The sequence below is a fragment of the Apodemus sylvaticus genome, chromosome 3 (assembly GCF_947179515.1).
Source record: "Apodemus sylvaticus chromosome 3, mApoSyl1.1, whole genome shotgun sequence".
Classification (NCBI taxonomy): domain Eukaryota; kingdom Metazoa; phylum Chordata; class Mammalia; order Rodentia; family Muridae; genus Apodemus; species Apodemus sylvaticus.
Genome location: NC_067474.1, coordinates 55768112 through 55788041, shown reverse-complemented (window position 1 = coordinate 55788041; position 19930 = coordinate 55768112). Strand labels below are relative to the sequence as shown.

Genomic DNA, 19930 nt, shown 5'->3' with positions numbered 1-19930 from the left:
GATGTCCAGCAGGAGTCCTTGATAGGCAAAGCCCACTACAGCATCCTTGAGACCCTACCATGTTCCTCTTCTCCCGGAAGACCAAGACCCCCATCAGCACCTACAGTGACTCCTACAGGGCTCCAACCTCCATCAAGGAGGTCTACAAGGATCCACCTCTATGGGCCTGGGAGGCAAACAAGTTTGTGACCCCAGTAAGTACACTGCGGATGGTTCGGAAGGAGCATGCAGTCGCGTCTGGGTGCTTGGCAAGCGGCCATCTCTGTCTGTAGTTATCTCCAGTTTCGGGTTGTTTTTTTTTTTTTAATATTTATGTATTTATTTGCTAATGTATTGAGACAAGGCCTCATCTCACTGTGTAGCCTAACCTGGCCTTAAACTTGTGATAAGCCTACATCAGCCGCCCAAGCACTGGCTGGAACTGCAGGTATGATCCATGCCCAGTCATTTTGAGATTGCTTTGGACTTATTAAGATAGGCTTTAAACAGCCAGATGGCGGAGTGCACCATTAATACAGCACTCTAGAGGCAGAGGCAGGCAGATCTCTGGAGGTTCGACCCAGCCTGGTCTACAGAGCAAGTTCTAGGATGGCCAGGGCTACAAAGAGAAACCCTGTCTCAAAAAAAAAATTTTTAAAAATTAAAAAAAAAAAAAAAAAACAAGAACCAGAGGAGCTGAGGGTCTCATGTGACCAGGATATGCAAATGTTTTGGGGCCCCTGTCTTTATGCATGGGTGTCACGGTCCCTTCTTCTGGGGGATAGAAGAAAAACAATGCAAGTAGGGCATTAGAGCCTGTGGTGGTGACAAAAGGAATCCATGAGTAGAATTTTTTAAAAATTATGTCTAAATATGCTCTATAGAAAACGAGGAGAGGAAACCTGTAGGACGGTAATTTCAAGGGCAGACTCGGCTGCATGTGGACACCTGTCTCAAAGCCCTAAGCCTCACGTAAAGTTAATTCGTAGACAATTATGAGTGATAAATACACTATAAAAGACACGATTGCCCGACAACAAATGCAACTACTGACATGATGAGAGATGTTTATTTTAAAGTAGTTGAAAGTAGGGGAAATGAATCTGTGGGTTCCAGACTGAAACACAAGGCTCAATGTCTCTGGTTTATTACACGCACACGCGCACGCACACGCACACACGTGCACGTGCACACGCACACTGTATAACTTCTATGGGAAAACATCTTCACTGCAGGTCTTCAGGTTTCCACAGTGAGGCCAAACCTAAGACATAGGGCACCAAATCAAGACTGGTGGCATTGCGTGTGGTAAAGCACTTGCCTGGCATGCATGAGGCCCAAGATTTCACCTCCAGCACTGCTTTTTAAAGAAAAAAGAAAAAGAGAAAAGGAAACAAACACCATATTACAAAATCAGCAGAAATAACAGACTTTACCCTGAGAACTAGAACTGACAAACTTTAACCAAGGAATGTAGTCAAGGGTTGGTTTTTGATAAGACTCAGACAAATCTCTAAAGAGACTAATCAAGAAAGAGAAGACACAGACAAATAACAACTGCTTCGAACAGAGGATCTAGAAGAAAATAGATAAAAGGAATAGTCTGGGCAACTTTAGTAAAATTGAAAACAAACCGACCGCTGGGAGAAGCTGCGGTTGTCTGTGATGCCAGGCACGGGGCACCGAGGCTGAAGGAGCTCAGGTTTAAACCAGTCTGGGTGACAGCCTGGAAGCAACGGCAGCTTTAGAATCACCTAATTGTTCTTTAGCTTTAGTGAACTATGAAATATGAAGCCTTAAGTATGTACAATAAGCTTTATTTTTATTCTGTATACATTTAAAAAAACACCAGCCTGCCAAATGGCTCAATGAGTTGAAAGTGTCTCACTGGCCCAAGCAAGGCAGAGAGAGAGGGATAAAGGAAGACGACGGTGGACTTTGACCTGACCTTGGGCCTTTACAGGATGTCCATATATGTGCACACACACACACACAGAGAGAGAGAGAGAGAGAGACAGAGAGAAACACACACAGTCACACAGGATAATTTTCCAAACATATGAATTATGCATATTAGTTACAAAGTTATATAAAGTCATAAATAGATGAATAAACAAAATAGCATATATCAAAAACAGACTCATACATATACGGAAACAATATTCAGCAAAAATGGTTGACAATAAAGCTATGGAAAAAGATCAGGCTTAGGGTGGGACAACAAATCCATGGGGAAAATAGGCTGCTTAGTAAGAAACCTAGTTCTTCATATGGATAGAAATAAAATTAATACCTAATTTACACCACACCCAAAATGAAAATCCTGGCAGATTAAATATAGAAACTAATATACAGTTTTCAGAAGAAAATACAGGATGTTATTCCCATTATCTGAGAGTACGGATAGATTCCCTTAGTCATAAGAAGCATTAACCATCAAACATTAATAATTCAACTGGTTTAAATTAAGAACTTCTGTTCATCAAAGAAACCATAAAGAAAATTAAAGAAAAAAAAAAGCCACAAACCGAGAGATTTGCAGCACGTAAGTGGTTAGCGTATGGAATACATAAAGAAGTCAAGTCCTCCGGGTTAAAACTGAACACACATGTGCCCTGACCCCTGCCTGCAACTACGGTAACCGGATACTTGAGATCAGGATTCACAGGGATGGTGAGAAAGGGGCCAACCACAGGAAAACCCGCCCAGCAAGGCTGGCTCAGCAGCAACTGACCTAGCACATCTGGGGAGGCAGCAGTGGGGAGCCTGACATGGGTCAGCTTAAGAATACAGGATTCCAAAAAGCTCCGGGATTGACAGTTCTGGTTCTCTGAAACTGAAGGTGAGACAGAAGGACCGAGACAAAATCAGGATTATTCATTTAAGAAGCAGTTAAACCTACTAATCCTTTCTATTCTTTGCCTCGGGGTGACTTCCTGGCTCTCTCTGAAAAAGTCACAAGGCTCCCCCCAAACCCCTTGGCAAGGATCTCAAAAGCAAATGGTCATCCACTACTGTGACTGTTCAAATCCCCACAGCCCTCTTCTGGGCTGGGGGCAGGGGGGGGGGAGGGGGGTCATTACCCGAGGCTGAGAGTAAAGGAGCTGTTCCAGAAAAGAGCGGATCCCCAAAAGAGGAAAGGTGTGAGGGTGCTGGCGTTGGGGTCTGTAAGCAACAGCCCAGCCAGACCAGCAGTGGGCACGCGCTGGCGGCTGGCACCATCACTCAAGGCTGTGGACACAAAGCTCTTTTAGTCTATTTATGAACAGAAGCAAAGATCACAAACATCTTAGGAATGCCTCTTAACACAAAGATGGATGATTCCTGTAAGTGCTTCTAAATAAATGCTGCTCTCTCTCTCCCCCTCTCTCTCCCTCTCTCTCTCCCTCTCTCTCTCTCTCTTTCTCTCTGTGTGTGTGTGTGTGTGTGTGTGTGTGTGTTTGTGTGACCTGGAGTTGCCATCATTCTCCATTTTTCTTAATGTTTTGCTTGCATGTACATCTGCACTCCATGCACATGTGTGTATCAGTATTTAGTATGTGTATATATGTATTTGGATGCACATCTGTGTAGGTTTAAAGGTAGCTAGACGCTGTGTATGTAAAGCTCTCGGAAGCCCTGAACCCTGGCACCCTTGCACATAGCTTCCACACTGCCTTCCCACAAGGGAATGTCACCATGCCAGGACAACACCAGCTAGGCACAAATTACCCCAGAAGGTCCTGAACTAAGGACCTTTCGGGGAGCAACCAGACATTAGCCATATACACAAAAATCCTTTGCCCTTGATAATCATGGGGCCAAGTAGGAGTGGTCTCAGCTAGCTTTGCTGACTGGCTGTCTATAGAGACCCATGAAACCTATACTTTTTTGGCATTCTGCCCTCAACCATAGACAAGGGGACCCCAAGAGGAGGCCTTCGTTTGGGTTCCCATTGACCTATTGGAACAAGGAGTGATGGGCAGGGTGAGGTAACCTTCAGTAAGTCAGTAAGTCGAGGGGCCCAGAGTCTAAAATAAGAATGGGGAAAATATCAGCACCAGATAAGGACAGAGTCTCAAGGTCGAGGGTAACACTGGTGTCAGAGAGAGCACCACAGCAGAATCAGGGTCTTTTTAGAGACAACCTATCACAGTTTTGGGGGTTTTTTTTGTTTGTTTGTTTGTTTGTTTGTTTGTATGTTTTTTTGGATTTGGCTTTTTTGAGACAGGGTTTCTCTGTGTAGCTCTGGCTGTCCTGGAACTCACTCTGTAGACCAGGCTGGCCTCGAACTCAGAAATCCACCTGCCTCTGCCTCCCAGAGTGCTGGGATTACAGACGTGCGCCACCACCGCCCCGCTAACCTATCACATTTTAAAGCAGATATCCCACCAAACCCATCCTTCCACTTCAAGGTCTCAGATGCCCTCTCTGTCAAAGAAATATCTGCATAACACAGTCAGTTCCCCGGAAACCCAGTCTCTCTTGAGGCTCTAGGTGGTGTCCGCTGGGCCAGCTAGAGGAGACTCCGGCCCTGTTCCCGCAGAGGGCACAGTCCAGAAGAGAGAACAAGAAGTGGGCATCTCTGACCTTTGGGAAGCTCCCCTCAGCCAGGAAACAGCAGAAATGAAGTCAACCGGAGCCTGGTTCCAAGCATCAACTTTGGACGAGAAAACAAGCGAACGAGACAAGGGGGCAATCAAGTGATTTAAAAGCAGGTCTGGGAGCTAGAGAGACAGCTCAGTGGTTAGAGCTCTGGCTGCCCTTGCAGAGGAGGAGGAAACAGGTTCAGTTCCCACCACTGATATGGAGCCTCACGAATAGCAGCAGATCCAGTACTCTGGTCCTGATGCCCTGTTCTGGCCTCTTCAGACACCGCATACGTGTGATGCACATACATACACATGGGCAAACCACACACAGAAACTTAAGCAAAAGTAGGCCTAGGCACAAGGCCCAATGTGACGGGAGACCGTCCCTCTAGCAGGAGGGATACCTGGGAATCCATGGCCTTACAAGAGAGAGCAGACCTATCTCCACCGAGGTTCCAAGGCTGGGGACCTCCCTGAACCTAGGTCCTCTCCTCTCTCCCGCGGCCTAGGGTCTGACTCAGACTATGCACCGCCATGTGGATCCTGAGGCCCTGCAGAAGATGGCCAAGTGTGCTGCACAGGACTACACCTATAAGAATTCCTTATCAGGCCACCCCTACTTGCCTGAGAAATACTGGCTCTCTCCAGATGAAGGTAGGACCCCCATCTCACCCCAGCCCATCACTCCTTGTTTGGCTACATCTGCGGAAACCCAAACGAAGGCCTCCTTTTGGGGTCCCCTTGTCTTCAGTTGAGGGCTGAATGCCAAATAAAGTATAGGTCTTGGGGGGGGGTGTCTCAGACAGTCAGTAGGCAAAGCCAGCTGAGACCACTCCTATTCCATCCTATGATTAGCAAGGGCTGGATTTTTTTTTCACTTAGAAATGACCCCAGCAACGACCCTCAACTTGAACCCAGTTTGGACCCTGATCTCCATCCTGATCATGCACTCATGACTTGGGCCACTTCCCTAATCAAGACCCTCAACAACACACAGACACACACACACACACCGCTGGGGACATTTTCTCTCTGCCTAAACTTTTTCTTATTCTTTTTCACAGAGACAGTCTATACTCACATTGTTTATGAAAAATCGCCTTTCTCCTTTGGCTAAGTGTTTATGATCTGTGTCCCTGTCCATTTGAGGGAGAGCTGTTGTCTTGCTCATTTCTGTATCCTCTCTATTGTGGGGTTTCTCACACACACATCTTCATAAACATATGTGGAAGGAACTGATAGCCCCGAGCTAATGCTGGGCGCCAGGACACTGAGCTGCACGTGTATGTGAGATCACCACCCCCACTGGAGGCCTCAGCACTCACCCTCCAGAGTACTCTCAGGAATACTCACCCTCCTTTAGTCCCTCGTACACTCACTGAGGAAATGTGAGCTTCCTCGGGGCGCTATCCAGAGCCCTCCTCTCCTCTCCTCTCCCCTCTCTTCTCCTTTCCTCCCCTCCCCTCCCCTCCCCTCCCCTCTCCTCTCCTCTCCTCCTCTCCTCCCCTCCCCTCCCCTCCCCCTCTTTTCTTTCCTCTTCCCCCAAAGCCATTTCACATAACCCATCCATGGCTTTAATTGCTTTTTTTGGTTGGTTGGTTGGTTGGTTGGTCAGTTGGTTTTGCTTTTTCGAATCAGAGTGTCTGTTTGTCCTGTCCGTCCTGCATGCTGGGGTTAAAATCAGGCACCTCCATGCCCATCTTAATTACTTTTTAAAAATGATTTTTCTTTATTTCCTGTGCATGGGTGTTTTGCCTGCATGTGTGTCTGTGTGAGGGAGTCAGATCCCCTGGAACTGGAATTATAGACAGTTGTGAGCTGCCATGTGGGTGCTGGGAATTGAACCCTGGTCCTCTGAAAGAGCAGGCAGTGATCATGACCACGAAGCCATCTTCCAGCCCCGTAGCTTTAGTTACTATAATCATAATCTGTCAGCCCTGGACCTCACTAGCATCCCATTCTCTTGCATGTGGACCTGGATGTTCAAACACTTCAGACTCAGTGTGTCAAGCCCTCCAACTCAGAGCAGAAATGTTCGCACGCTTCACGCCAGCCCCCACCACGCAGCTATTTTTCTTTTGCTTCTTGTATGGTTTTGTAGGGGTTGTGGTTTAGCTTAGCTTAGCTTAGCTTAGCTTAGCTTAGCTTAGCTTAGCTTAGCTTAGCTTAGCTTAGCTTAGTTTAGTTTAGTTTAGTTTGGTTTAGTTTAGTTTAGAGACAGTGTCTTATATATACCCTTGTCGGGCCCAGAGCTTGATATGTAGACCAGGCTGGCCTGGAACCCATAGAGATCTGCCTGTCTCTGCCTCCTGAGTGCTAGGGTTAAGAGCTGTGCCAATAAGCCCACCCTTTTAAAATATTTTATTACATTTGTTTAATTAATTATTTAGTATGTGTGCATGGAGGAGGGGGACAAGCCAACACAGAGTTTAGAGGACAACTTCTGGAATCTACTATGTGGGTCCCAGGGATTGAACTCAGGTGGTTAGGTTTGGTAGCATTTGCCTTTACCCACTGGATCTTTCTGTAGCCCAGGATAGCCTCGAATACACAATGTCACCCAGGCTCTTAGGGAGCCTCCAACCTAAGCCCCACAAATTCTGGGATTACAGGAGCACACCATTAGGCCATCCTGTCATCTCTGTCTCCATCCTTCAGACTTTGAGGACTGGACCATGAGGGCCTAGTAGGAAGGTTAAGAGATGGAGCAGTATTAAAATGTTTTTGAACTAGAATAGTTCTCTTGGCTAAATTTCACTTGTGGAAAACAATCATAGCTTCTATATTGATGTTGGATTGCAGGATTTCAAAGAAGGAGCAAGGAGGCCAGTAGGCTAATTGGAATAACTTCCTATGTAGCAAGCATTCTTTTCCTCCTCCTCCTCCATCCTCCTTCTCCTCCATCCTCCTCCTCCTCCTCCTCCCTCCATCCTCCTCTCCTCCTATACACCCACATACACACTTCTTTTCTCAATACAGTGTCTCATGTAGTCTGGAGCTGGCCTTGAACTTGCAGCCAAGGAGAACCTTGAACTCATGATGTTTCTGCCTCTACCTCCTCCAGACTGGGGATTTATCAGGGTTTTTTGGTCTGGTTTGGAATTTTTAATCAGGATATCATTATATAGTCCAGTCTGGCCTTAAACTCAAAGCAATCCTCCTGCCTCAGCCTGCTGAGTTACAGGTATGAACCTGTGTGTTCAGCACTTTTCTAAAACTTTTGTGTAGATTACCTCATCTAGAGCTCCCAACAACCTTACACATTTCCCCTGCCGAGCTGAAATTTGAAGCCAGGCACTGTACTGCAGAGTCTATTCTGCTAACCATGACATTATTTTTGTCATCTCTGTACTGCAGAGTCTATTCTGCTAACCATGACATTATTTTTGTCTCCTGGTGAAGGTATCACAGGGATAAAGGAGTGAGATCATAGAGGAAGAGGGGAGAAATTCAAGTGATTTTAAGGTTGAGTAGGCAGACCTTGGGGCCTGGGAGATGGTAGAGGGAGGAGAGCACTGGTTCCAGGCTTGCTGATTCAAAGAGGGCACAGCCAGGATGAAGTCTGATAGCCCAAAGATACCAAAGCTTGCTCAAAGGAGTCCCTTAGGTGAGACATGATCTCAACGGGATGAAAATCACGGGTGGTAGACAGGGTGTGGTGCTTCGGGCCTTGTAATCCCAGCCCTTGGGAACCCGGGTCAGTGAGGGTCGGCTTTGTGATAGAGGTTAGAGAAGAAACTTCTAGAAGGTCCCGGGCTCTGGATGACCTGCGATGTAATCCTGACATCTCCACTCCTATGCTGAAGAGGACAAATACTGTACAAGCTGCCTGGACAATGACCGCTATAACGCATGGAAGACAAGTCCTTACAACAACTACTGGAACAAGTATACTACCTATCTTCCTCGACTGTCCAAGGTACCTTCCTGTGCCTGCCGCAACTGCCTGAGGCACGCGCGCACACACACCATCTCCGTTCTCTAGGGTCTCTTCCCCATCTGTACACTACGGTTTTACTATTTTATAGCTGACAATGGAGGCCAGGAGTTGGGCTATGGTAGATCCCTAGGTCCCAGCCTCTGACCCAGCTTGGTGGTAACATGTGCACCCCTTGCCCAGCTTCATGCTTGCCAAGCAGTGCTCCCTCATCTGATCTGGGTACTGTGACACCAGGGCTGCCCTTAAGTCAGTAATGAGTTAGATCCTCCCTGCCCCGCCTTCCCCTCCTTTGTGATGAGAACAAGGGCAAAGAGAAGAATGAGATATGGGGGCCCAGTGAGGCCCAGGCCTTTCTCAGGGAATGTGAGATAGACCCAAACCCAGAACAGCCATGCTTAAATGTAGCCTGATAGCTTCCTGAACCCCTCTGAAACAGAACCTTTCCGTGAACTGGATCCGTCCCCCGCCACATACACACACACACACACACACACACACACAGGTCCCTCAAGTGATTCTGACGGAAAAGCAATATTCATACCCCCCCTCCCCACATTAGAGACACAAATGACATAAGGTAAACCCTAAAGATGGGTTGTCAGAGTCCCAGGCCTAAAAAAAAAAAAAAAAAAAAAACCCGCTACCACCCTGCTGAGGTTCTAGCATCCTCAACCTCACCTTGCCATGGTAGGCGGAGCAAATGCGTTGCCGGGCAACAACTCGAAACAACCTAGGAGAATAGGAGAGCTGCTGAGGAGAGGAGACTGGGCTGTTTGAAAACAGTCTGGGTATTCTGGGAGGACACTTCAGAACCACACCACACCCCCCAAAATAAAAGAGAGGTAGCAACTGTTTCGAGTTATAGCTAAAGGTAGCACGTGTGCCGCTTCCAGGACACCGGGATGGAGACGGTAGTTCGAGGAATGGAATATCCTCCCAAGCCAGAGCGCCTCAACGCCTACGGTAAACCGGCGGAGGGGCGGCGGAAAGAGGAAGGCAGAGGGCAGGATGGGGGTCTGGAGGAACATAGGGCGCAATTGTAGCTCTGTCCCCATTTTTGTCTCTGCCTCTGGCTCTGACTCTGCTTTCCCCCATCCCTCTGACACTGGTTCTTTGGGTATCCTGGACATTGGGCTCAGAGCGCGAGGTAGTGGTGAACATGCTGAACTCGCTGTCCCGGAACCGGACTCTGCCACAGATTGTACCCCGCTGCGGGTGCTTGGACCCTCTGCCGGGCCGACTGCCATATCAAGGATACGAAAGCCCTTGCTCCGGCCGCCACTACTGTCTGCGCGGGATGGACTACTGCACCACCGGGGAGCCTAGCACAGAACGCCGCCTGCGGCCTTTGTGCTCGCAGCAGCCGACTGTAAGGTTCGCAGGGATCCGCCCGCCTTGTCCGGGCTCCACCCACAAACGAGCCCCGCCCCCTGGAGTTCCACCCTACTCGGCTGCGGGCACGCCCTCTGCCCTGTTGTTCCCACGCCAGACCCCCTCCCCCGCCCGCCCCCGTCGGCTTCTGCCTGCTTTTAGGGCCCCAGGGAGGCAGAGAACCAGCGCGAAGGTTACTCCCAAATCCTCAATCCTGTCCTTTCCAACCGCGCTTAAGGTCAACACGTCAAGTGTTTGTATCCTGGAGATCCTGCAGTTTCAGAGGATTCCAACCCTCCCCATCCCCACATCAGTCGCCTCCTTTCCTTACACTCATGTACTGGACCCCTGGGTCTGGAGACAGGTTCTAGTCTTCAGCATGTTCTCTCTGCCTGGGCCTAGGCGCACCATCAGTAGTTGGCACGATCATCGCTGGGGGCAAGGAAGGTGGTTGGTTACTGCTTTCCCACAGCGTCCTTGAGTGTTAAAGCTAAGTGCACAGAGAGCAGAGTGTCCAGCCTGGTTCCAGTCGCGGCAGACAATACCCGTGTAGCCTGGGAGGGGTTTCAAGTCTGTGACTGTTTAGAGGGTGATAGACTCAAGTTGAGATGCATCCACCTGCTTGCTGGAGGCAGTTCCTTTAGCGACAGTGGGAGTGTGCCAGACTACTTGGGGCGGGAAACGTTTGCTGCGGCGCACAGACAGGAAATTAAAGCCAGGGGGCGCTAGCGCTATGGGACGTCAACGATTGGTAGAGACCAGAAAACTGCCAGAGGCCAGCCTTGACGGATGGAGTTGACAGCTGACCTAGAGTCAACCGAATCGGGTTCACGGCTTTGATATGAAGGGTAAGAAGTCAAGGTTGGAAAGCTACGTCTTGAGTATCAGAAACTCAACAGTAGCCGTGGCAGACAATACGGGTGTAGCCTGCGAGCGGGGCTTTCAAGTCTGTGACCGTTTAGAGCGTGCAGAAGGGTCTTGAACCCTGCTCCTAATCCTATGATCATCGCCTACGCCTCCTCAAGCCTGGTTCATTGTCAAAGATTGGGTCTTTTCCCTCCGAGGGGGTGGGGGCGTGGGAAAGTGCCTGAGTCTCTAGATGGCCTGGAAATGCTGCCTACCTCCTTGCATTGAAGAAATCGCTGTCTTAATGGGGATGGAGGTGGAGATGTTGGGTCCTAATGACTATGCCTGATCCTCCCCAGACTTATGGTGGCAAAAACCAGACCTTGATGGTAGAGGACTTTCCTGGAGCCTTCCCAGAGGCCGAGCTGTAGTGGGGTGGGGGGGAGGTTTATGAAGGGCAAGGAAGGAACCATAAGACTGATTCTGTATCCAGGTTCTTGATCTGGGAGGTCAGAATGCGAGGATATTTATATATATATGAAAAAAAAAATCCGACCTCTCCCTGCTGTTTTTTCCGCCACTAGGAGTGTGTCGCCCTTCGGTCACCGGCCAGGAATGCAATGTGCTGTTACAACTCCCCCGCCATCATTCTACCCGTTTCCCAACCTTAGGTAAGTCTGGCGCAGATGCATCCACCTGCCTGCTGGAGGCAGTTCCTTTAGCGACAGTGCGGGTGTACTAGGAGACTACTTGGGGCGGGAAATGTTTGTTGCGGCGCACAGACAGGAAATTAAAGCCAGGGGGCGCTAGCGCCATGGGACGTCAATGATTGGTAGAGACCAGTTAGCAGCTGAACTAGAGTCAAACCGAATGGAGCCCACGGCTTTATATAAAGGGTAAGAGGTCAAGGTTGGGAAGCTACGTCTTTTGGGTACCAGAAACTCCACAGCAGAACTTGAGGTCAGTGAGCAGTCAGTATCAGAGATGAAACGCTGAGAGAAGGTTAACGTTGAAAACTGGAGTGACTCGTCTTTCCTTGCAGATGGGACACAAGTCATTTCAAGAAGACCGGTGGTCCCCAGAGAAACAACTATGTTGTCCATCCTGAGTTTGTGTCTGAGAACTATCCTGTCTACCCTTCCTAGTAAAGTTTTGACCAGGCCAAGGGAGGAAGTGGCTCAATAAACTTCACCACAAAGACTGTGTGCTGTGTCCTTACCTGGAAAGATCTGGATGGGAAATCCACCCCCCAACCATCTCAGCACACCCCTCAGTGCCCTCCCGATAGATCAGGAACCCAGCTGATGTTCTCCCTATCACCACAGAGACGAGTCCCCCTAACCATCCAGATCTTTCTACTTGAAGACCCTTTAGCTGTCATTATACCCACAGATTCCTCTCACGTCTCAGATCCCAGATCTCTACCACTGATTCCCAAATGCTCCCTGTGCTCAGAAATGTTCGCTGCCCTCCCCCATCCAAGTCTAAGAGCCACCGAACATCACTTTGGAAGGATTCATGATCAAGAAACTTCACATTGTAACAGAAAGATCTGCTCTGTCCTGCAAGGGAGCAGGGGTGGGTATGCTAGACTCTCTAGGGAGTTAGTAGTCCCCATTGTCTTGCTCTCTCTAGGGGAAAGGGCATGGCATGACACAAGCATGTCTGTCTAAAGGTTGTCATTAATAGAAGGAGCTACACGTTATATTAGGGACAGGGAGTGGGCATTGCAAATTACTGAGCCGACACTGGAACACTGCTAGTCTGGTCCTGAGTGCTGAGAACTGAATTTGGAACCCAGGTTCTTTGGGTCTACAAGCTCCGTCCGAGGGGCTCTTGGCTGGAGTGTTGCCAGCCAGAAATGAGAGCACAGGTCATCCCGGAATCTTTAAAGCCGTTTTTTACACTTGTTATCCGTGACACGTGGAGGTGAGAGGCCAACTTGAGGGAGTCTGCCCTCTCCTCCCACCCCGTGGGTTCCAGAAATCAACCTTGTGTCAGTGAGCTTGCTGGCAAGCACCTTTCCCTGCGTACCATCTCTCCAGCACTGTGTTAGTTCTTAAAAAGAATACAGCTCCTCAACCTCGAGGGAATGGATTCCTAAAGACTCCTGTCACTGTTCTATTGCATGGTGAAGAGACACTATGATCATGGCAACTCTTATAAAATAATTTAATTGGGGTTTTACTTACAGTTCCAGAGGTTAGTCTGCTACCACGGCAGAGCATACATAGCGGCAGGAAGGCATGGTGGAGAGGTAGCTGAGAGTTCTCCGTTCTGGTCTACAGGCAGAGGACTCTGGGCCTGGAATAGGCTTTTGAGACTTCAAAGCCCACCCCCAGTGACATACTTCCTCCAACAAGGCCACACTTACTCGAACAAGACCATGCCTCCTAATCCTTGTAATCCTTCCCAAGAGTACCATGCCCAGGCCCTAAGCATTCAAATACATGAGCCTATGGGAGCCATTCTTATTCAAACCATCACAGATACCTCTTCCCCCTCACCTTACTGTGCTCTCATACACATGGCAAGCCTAGCCTGGCGTTGCAAGAACCCTAACATTCAGCAAGAACCCCAACATTCAGCAACACATTCGTTCAGAACTACATCTCCCATAAGGCCTGGGGATGAGCCAGGCTAGCAAGGGCCTGGCAAGGGCGGTGTCTGAAGCGGGAGGTGGAACCAAGCTAGAGGCGGGCCCAAAGGGCAGATCTAGGGCGGTGAGAGGAAAGTCCATGCAAGGCACGCAGAGCTTCCAGAGGCTGTGGGGGAGGGGCTGAGCGCCAGGGGTGGGGCTGAAGTCCCACATTGGACGGCTGGGCGTGGCCGAGTAGCCGGAGGGCGGGGCGCAGGAGGGGCTTCACGGTGCCCAGCCAGGCAGCCACCCGCAGGGCTGTGGCTGATCAACTCCTGCTAGCGTGGAGAGAGGATCAGCCGGAGGACCCTTCTCCCCTTCTTCCGAGTGGCGCTCACTGAGGTGGGTGAACCTAGTGGGAAGCCTTTGGGTGTCAGCGAGGGTGGTGAGCTTCCTAAGGAGCACAGTTCCTGAACTTTCTCTCGTTGGTGAAGCGACCCCGGACACCTGAACCCGTCCTCAGGCCAGAGCTGCCCAGCGGGCGACGGGTTCCTTGACCTTCCTCTGCCCCTGTGGGCCGTGTGGGGTGTAGCGCCATCGGTGGGAGTGAAGTATTCCAGGCTGGGTTAGTGCAGTCACTTGATCCTTGTGGATCCTGTCCCTGAGCAGGGGAGGGAGATGGACAGGATCGAATTCCCTCTGACATTTCCACTCCCCTCCCAGCTGTGTCTGACAAAGGCCTCTAGTGGCTTGGTTCTGCTGAGCTGGGCCCGCCCTTAAACTGTAGGCTTGGGACGTGCAGCCAAGACTGAGGCTGAGTGCGGAGAGAACAGGAAGAGTTTTCTTAGGCTGAGCCCATACGGACCCACTCAGCAGATCCCACCTGCTAGCCTAGCCTGCGTTGGCCAGATGGCAGACTCGACAGAGTATAAGGGTCTTGGACGCCACTAAGACTGGAGCCACAGAGTTCCAACTCCTCAGCTACAATACCAGATGCCACTAAATTGCCCCTTTCACACCCCTAAAATCATCCTGATCTGCCTGAGGCAAGCTGGAGCTGCCGCAGCCTTTGAAAAGACAGACCTCACCCATCCACACCCATCTCTCCTTAAGGAAGGTGGAGGCAGGATGTTTGGGTCCCAGTAGGTGACCTCGGCGCGTTCTCCCATCTGTAAAATGATCAACAGCTCGAAGTGTTGCTGGTATTGGATGCTATGGGTTCATTTGGAAGAACACGGTGAGATCCAACGAAGTGGGTGCTTGGATCTGTGGGCTCCTGTCCTTCATCAAAAAGTCTAACAGGCTCTGAGTTTTGAAAGGGCGTTGGAGGCCATCGTGGTGAGCTTCTCGGGCTCCCAGGGGTCATAAGAGAAGGCCAACTTAATATGTATGCACTGGGGCTTAGGGAGCCTTTCCTGTTCGGATCAAACCCTCTCCTCTAACCTCTTGATGCCCAGGAAGTAGTCTTGGTTGTGTGCAGTGAACATACGTGTACAGTAAGTCGATTTGGGGCCCTGTAATCTTCTTTGGATTCCACTTAGCTTTGGGAGTACCAGTAAAAGACACTGCTACCTAAAGGAGGCTAGGGATAGCTAACTTGTGTGGTCAGAGAGGAAGCAGAAGCTGTTCCAGACTGGGCTTGGGGAGTGACCTGAGAGATTAGAGAACTAGAGGGGGTACGGGGTGGGGGGGGGGAGCGGCGCGGCAATAAGGAAGAGATGAGAATGGGGCTGAATATTGTCTTCTAGGATCAAAATGCTCATCTGCACCTGACATTCTTTGTTCAATTGTTTATGTGCACTAGTGTTTTGCCTGCATATATGTCTATGTGAGGGTGTCAGATTCCCCTGAAGCTGGACTTACAGTTGTGAGCTGCCGTGTGGGTGCTGGGAGCTGGCCCTGGGCCCATCTGGAAGAGCAGTCAGTGCTCCTAACCACTGAGCCATCTCTCCAGCCCCCCTGACATTCTTTATTAAAGATTTATTTATTTTTATTATTTTTATAATTATGTGTATGAGCATTTGCCTGAGTGTATATGCACCGTGTGTGTGTGTGTCTGTGTGTGTGTGTGTGTGTGTGTGTGTGTGTGTGTGTGTGGTGCCTGTAGAAGCCAGAAAACAGCACTGGATCCCCTGAGACTGGAGTTAGTTTGTGAGAAACCATGTGGTGCTGGGATTCGAACCCCCGATCCTCTGGAAGTTAAGTGTTCTTAACTGTTGAGCCATCTCTCCAGCTCCTGCATGGGAGAGAAGGAAGAGTGCACAAAGGGCCTGAGCAGTTTATCACCTTGGAAGTCACTGGAGACAGACAGACACTGGTGTCTGGGAGGCGACTAATTACCCTCTGCCAGTCTCTCCCCCTCTCCTTCCCCCAGCTGGGGAGTTAGGCAACCCACTGACTGTCAGTGTGTCTGTCTCCCTGTGTGCGCACCTGGCAGGTGCTGTTTCTTTGTTGGGCTCTGCCCTGAGGGTTGAGGCAGACAGAGTTTGTGGCCTTCTCAGCAGGCTGAGACAAATCTGCCCCCAGTCTTAGTTTTCCTGCAGATGTAATTCAATGTTTAGCATACCTTGTGTGGACATTTTTTTTAAAAGATTCATTCATTTATTTATTTATTTAATGTATATGAGTATGCTGTAGCTGTACAGATGATTGTGAGCCGTCTTGTGGATGCTGGGAATTGAACTCTGGCCCAAAGACTTGTTTATTATTATATGTAAGTATACTGTAGCTGTCTTTAGACACACCAGAAGAGGGTGTCAGATTCAGATCTCATCACAGATGGTTGTGAGCCACCATGTGGTTACTGGGATTTGAACTCAGGACCTTCGGAAGAGCAGTCAGTGCTCTTAACAGCTGAGCCATCTCTCCAGCCCTTGTGTGGACATTTATAAAGGGGTGGTGCATCTGTCGCCTGAAGAGCTGGTAGGCAGAGGGGAGGTTACCAGGCTATATGGCTGAAATCTCCCAAAGCAGGAGACTTGAGGATTTAGGTCAGGGTGGGAATGAGCTTGGTAGTCTCAGGATAGTCCTGGCTGGAAATGGAATCAGAAAAGTATTTGAGCTCAGGTGTGGTGGTGTTTGCATGAAATCGCAGCCATCTAGAGATCAGGGCAGGAGGATCACAAATTCAGAGCCACTTTTCTGGGCTGCATGGGAAAGACTGCGGAAACCATATCGTGCCTTGAGCTTGGACTGCAAAGTTTACAGTCTCTCCCACGGGAGCAGAGAGGAAAGACGGCAGAGAAATGGCCTTAGATTGGTAACTGGAGCAAGGTACAGTTTGAGTGCTAAGAGGGGCAGATCAGAAAAGCAAGACCCTCCACCAAGCTTATGACACAGCCATAATGTTGGACCCCAGTCCTACCTTCTGACAAACCAGTCTCTGTGACTGAATGTGGCTTTGGGTGTCTTCTTTAATTTCCAGATATCCATCTGACTGGACTCAAGATCAAATTCCATGAGTAAGCTGTTTTCCTCTCCTCTGTCCTTGCCTCTTTAGAGGCGGGGAGGCCAGCCTACTGACGGCACCCCCAAAGGTCTCAAGAACTGGCTGGACCCTTCCGTTCCCCCTGTTATCAGGGCACTAGAAGAGTGAGCCCTCTTTAGCCAGGCTGGTTATTATGCTGCCATCCTGGACACTGCCTAGCTTCTCTGCCCTTAATTTTCTGCCGAAAAAGGGCAGAAGCAGACTCTTTCATTCACACGGGTCTCTCCATTCACAGAGTTCTCACCATTTTGGCAAGCAGTGGGGCCTGGGAGGAAATGAGGGTAAGACACCAGCTGTCCTGGGCAAGAGTTCTGCCTTTGCCATTTGTCGAGCTCTCGGCCCCTCTGCTAGGCAGCAGAAATGGAAATACTGTGGAACAGAAAACTCAGTTTCCTCTCTCTCCCTTTTGCAGACGTCAGCAGGACAGATTCAGATGGGTCCTGGTATGGTGGTCCCTTCCTTAGCTAGGAACTGATGCCCCAGAACCTTCAGGAGAAGAGCCAGGCCTACCCCCGACATCGACCTGGTAGCCAGACAGGCCCTAAAAGTCTCAAAGTTCTCCCGGGAGCCACCATGTACACTTTCCTGCCTGACAATTTTTCACCTGCCAAACCCAAGCCCACTAAAGATCTGAGGCCTCTGCTGTGCTCCGCGCTACTTGGACTGCTGCTGGTGCTGGCCGCAGTTGTGGCCTGGTGCTATTACAGCGCCTCGCTACGCAAAGCTGAACGCCTGCGCGCAGAGCTGCTGGACCTGAACCGTGGCGGCTTCTCCATCCGCAACCAGAAGGGTGAGCAAGTCTTCCGCTTGGCCTTCCGTTCTGGTGCTCTGGACCTTGACTCCTGCAGCCGGGATGGTGCCCTGCTTGGCTGCTCCCGAGCGGCCGATGGACGCCCGTTGCACTTCTTTATCCAGACTGTGCGACCTAAGGACACTGTAATGTGTTACCGTGTGCGCTGGGAGGAAGTTGCACCAGGGCGTGCTGTGGAGCACGCAATGTTTCTAGGAGATGCTGCGGCGCACTGGTACGGCGGCGCAGAGATGAGGACGCAACACTGGCCCATCCGCCTAGATGGCCAGCAAGAGCCGCAGCCATTTGTCACGAGCGACGTCTACTCTTCTGACGCCGCATTCGGGGGCATCCTTGAGCGTTACTGGCTATCTTCACGCGCGGCCGCCATCAAAGTCAATGATTCAGTGCCCTTCCACCTGGGCTGGAACAGCACGGAGCGTTCGATGCGATTGCAGGCACGCTACCACGACACATCTTACAAGCCACCGGCCGGCCGTACTGCGGCGCCAGAGCTCAGCTACCGCGTGTGCGTGGGCTCGGATGTCACCTCCATCCACAAGTACATGGTTCGACGTTACTTCAACAAGCCATCCAGAGTACCAGCGTCAGAGGCCTTCCGAGACCCCATTTGGTCCACGTGGGCACTGTATGGGCGCACTGTGGACCAGAACAAGGTGCTGCAATTCGCCCAGCAGATCCGCCAGCACCGCTTTAACAGCAGCCACCTGGAAATCGATGACATGTACACGCCCGCCTATGGCGACTTTCATTTCGACGAGGGCAAGTTCCCCAACGCCAGTGACATGTTCCACCGCCTGCGGGATGCTGGCTTCCGCGTCACACTTTGGGTGCATCCGTTTGTCAACTATAACTCGTCGAGCTTCGGAGAAGGTGTGGAGCGCGAGCTGTTCGTGCGCGAGCCCACGGGCCGGCTGCCCGCGCTGGTGCGCTGGTGGAATGGCATTGGCGCCGTGCTGGACTTCACGCGCCCAGAGGCCCGAGAGTGGTTCCAGGGACACCTACGGCGCCTGCGCTCCAGCTACAACGTGACCTCCTTTAAGTTCGACGCGGGTGAGGTCAGCTACCTGCCCCGGGACTTCAGCACCTACAAGCCTCTGTCTGACCCCAGTGTGTGGAGCAGGCGGTACACCGAGATGGCGGAACCCTTCTTCTCGCTAGCCGAGGTCCGTGTGGGGTACCAGTCACAGAACATCTCCTGCTTCTTCCGTCTAGTGGACCGCGACTCGGTATGGGGCTACGACCTGGGGCTGCGCTCTCTTATCCCTGCGGTGCTCACCGTCAGTATGCTGGGCTATCCGTTCATCTTGCCCGATATGATAGGTGGCAACGCGGTGCCGGAGCGCACTGCCCGCCGCCAAGATGGGCCGGGGCCAGAGCGCGAGCTCTACGTGCGCTGGCTGGAGGTGGCCGCCTTCATGCCTGCCATGCAGTTTTCAATCCCTCCTTGGCAGTACGACGCAGAAGTGGTAGCCATCGCACACAAATTCGCCGCTCTGCGCGCCTCCCTCGTGGCGCCACTGCTCCTGGAGCTTGCTGGTGAGATCACCGACACCGGCGACCCCATCGTGCGCCCCCTGTGGTGGATCGCACCCGGGGATGAAACGGCTCATCGCATTGACTCACAGTTCCTCATCGGGGACACGCTGCTGGTGGCGCCGGTGCTAGAGCCTGGGAAGCAAGAGCGTGATGTCTACCTGCCTGCCGGCAAATGGCGAAGCTACAAGGGCGAGCTTTTTGACAAGACGCCCGTGCTGCTCACGGATTACCCGGTCGACCTGGATGAGGTCGCCTATTTCACCTGGGCTTCCTGACCCAGCTCAGAACCTGGGAATCCCACAGCCGCAACCCAGCTTCATACAGACTTTTAATCCTCTACCACACGGGAATGGTGAACCCTCGGGAAGACACCCCCCCCCACCTCTCTACCATCTAGGAGGTGGGCACTGAGCAGCTAAAGTGCTCCAGCCAACAGCTGTAGGTGAGACCTAGGAGGGGAGGAACTGCACTGGCGCACAATCCTAAGAGCCCCGGCTCCTTGCCCTTCCACCTCAGTCTGCAGAAAGCAGACTGGGTTGGAGGCCAGAGAACTGAGAGGACAAAGGTCTGTTCTTTCTGTTACACAGGGTCTGGTTTTAAAAGCACAGAGGGAAACCTCTCCTCCCCCGGTCTTTGTAGCCATCATTGTCCTCTGAAATGAGGAACTGATCCTCTTTACAGTTCCCAAATAGTTTTCTACCATATTTAGGGCAGTGGTGGTGGCCCAAGCCTTTAATCCCAGCACTCAAGAGGCAAAGGCAGGCAGATCTTCGAGATGAAGGCCAGACTGGTCTACAGAGTGAGTTCC

At 50.9% G+C, this 19930-nt stretch overlaps 2 protein-coding genes across 3 annotated transcripts; both read left to right on the top strand.

Annotated features, from left to right (window-relative positions):
* The first annotated feature begins 59 nt into the window (after nt 1-59).
* C3H9orf24 (chromosome 3 C9orf24 homolog) lies at nt 60-11891 on the top strand. Of its 2 annotated transcripts, XM_052176277.1 has the most exons (7): nt 60-194; nt 5060-5204; nt 8357-8469; nt 9384-9453; nt 9630-9864; nt 11292-11378; nt 11750-11891. In XM_052176277.1, the coding sequence occupies exons 1-7, from the start codon at nt 60-62 to the stop codon at nt 11850-11852; spliced, it is 888 nt and encodes a 295-aa protein (XP_052032237.1). In that variant the 3' UTR covers nt 11853-11891. The 2 variants fall into 2 exon arrangements, with proteins under 2 accessions (XP_052032237.1, XP_052032238.1); XM_052176278.1 differs by lacking the exons at nt 60-194; nt 5060-5204; nt 8357-8469 and having other exon boundaries at nt 9393-9453; nt 9630-9705.
* A 1663-nt stretch (nt 11892-13554) lies between these two features.
* Myorg (myogenesis regulating glycosidase (putative)) lies at nt 13555-19505 on the top strand. Its single transcript, XM_052176276.1, has 2 exons — nt 13555-13687; nt 17185-19505. The coding sequence occupies exon 2, from the start codon at nt 17247-17249 to the stop codon at nt 19395-19397; it is 2151 nt and encodes a 716-aa protein (XP_052032236.1). The 5' UTR covers nt 13555-13687; nt 17185-17246; the 3' UTR covers nt 19398-19505.
* Nucleotides 19506-19930: the final 425 nt, after the last annotated feature.

Coding starts and splice junctions, on each gene's coding strand:
- C3H9orf24 (XM_052176277.1), top strand. CDS start 60: ATGTTCCTCTTCTCCCGGAAGACCAAGACCCCCATCAGCACCTACAGT. Junction 195..5,059: donor CAAACAAGTTTGTGACCCCA/GTAAGTACACTG, acceptor CCCGCGGCCTAG/GGTCTGACTCAGACTATGCA. Junction 5,205..8,356: donor CTGGCTCTCTCCAGATGAAG/GTAGGACCCCCA, acceptor CCTATGCTGAAG/AGGACAAATACTGTACAAGC.
- Myorg (XM_052176276.1), top strand. CDS start 17,247: ATGCCCCAGAACCTTCAGGAGAAGAGCCAGGCCTACCCCCGACATCGA.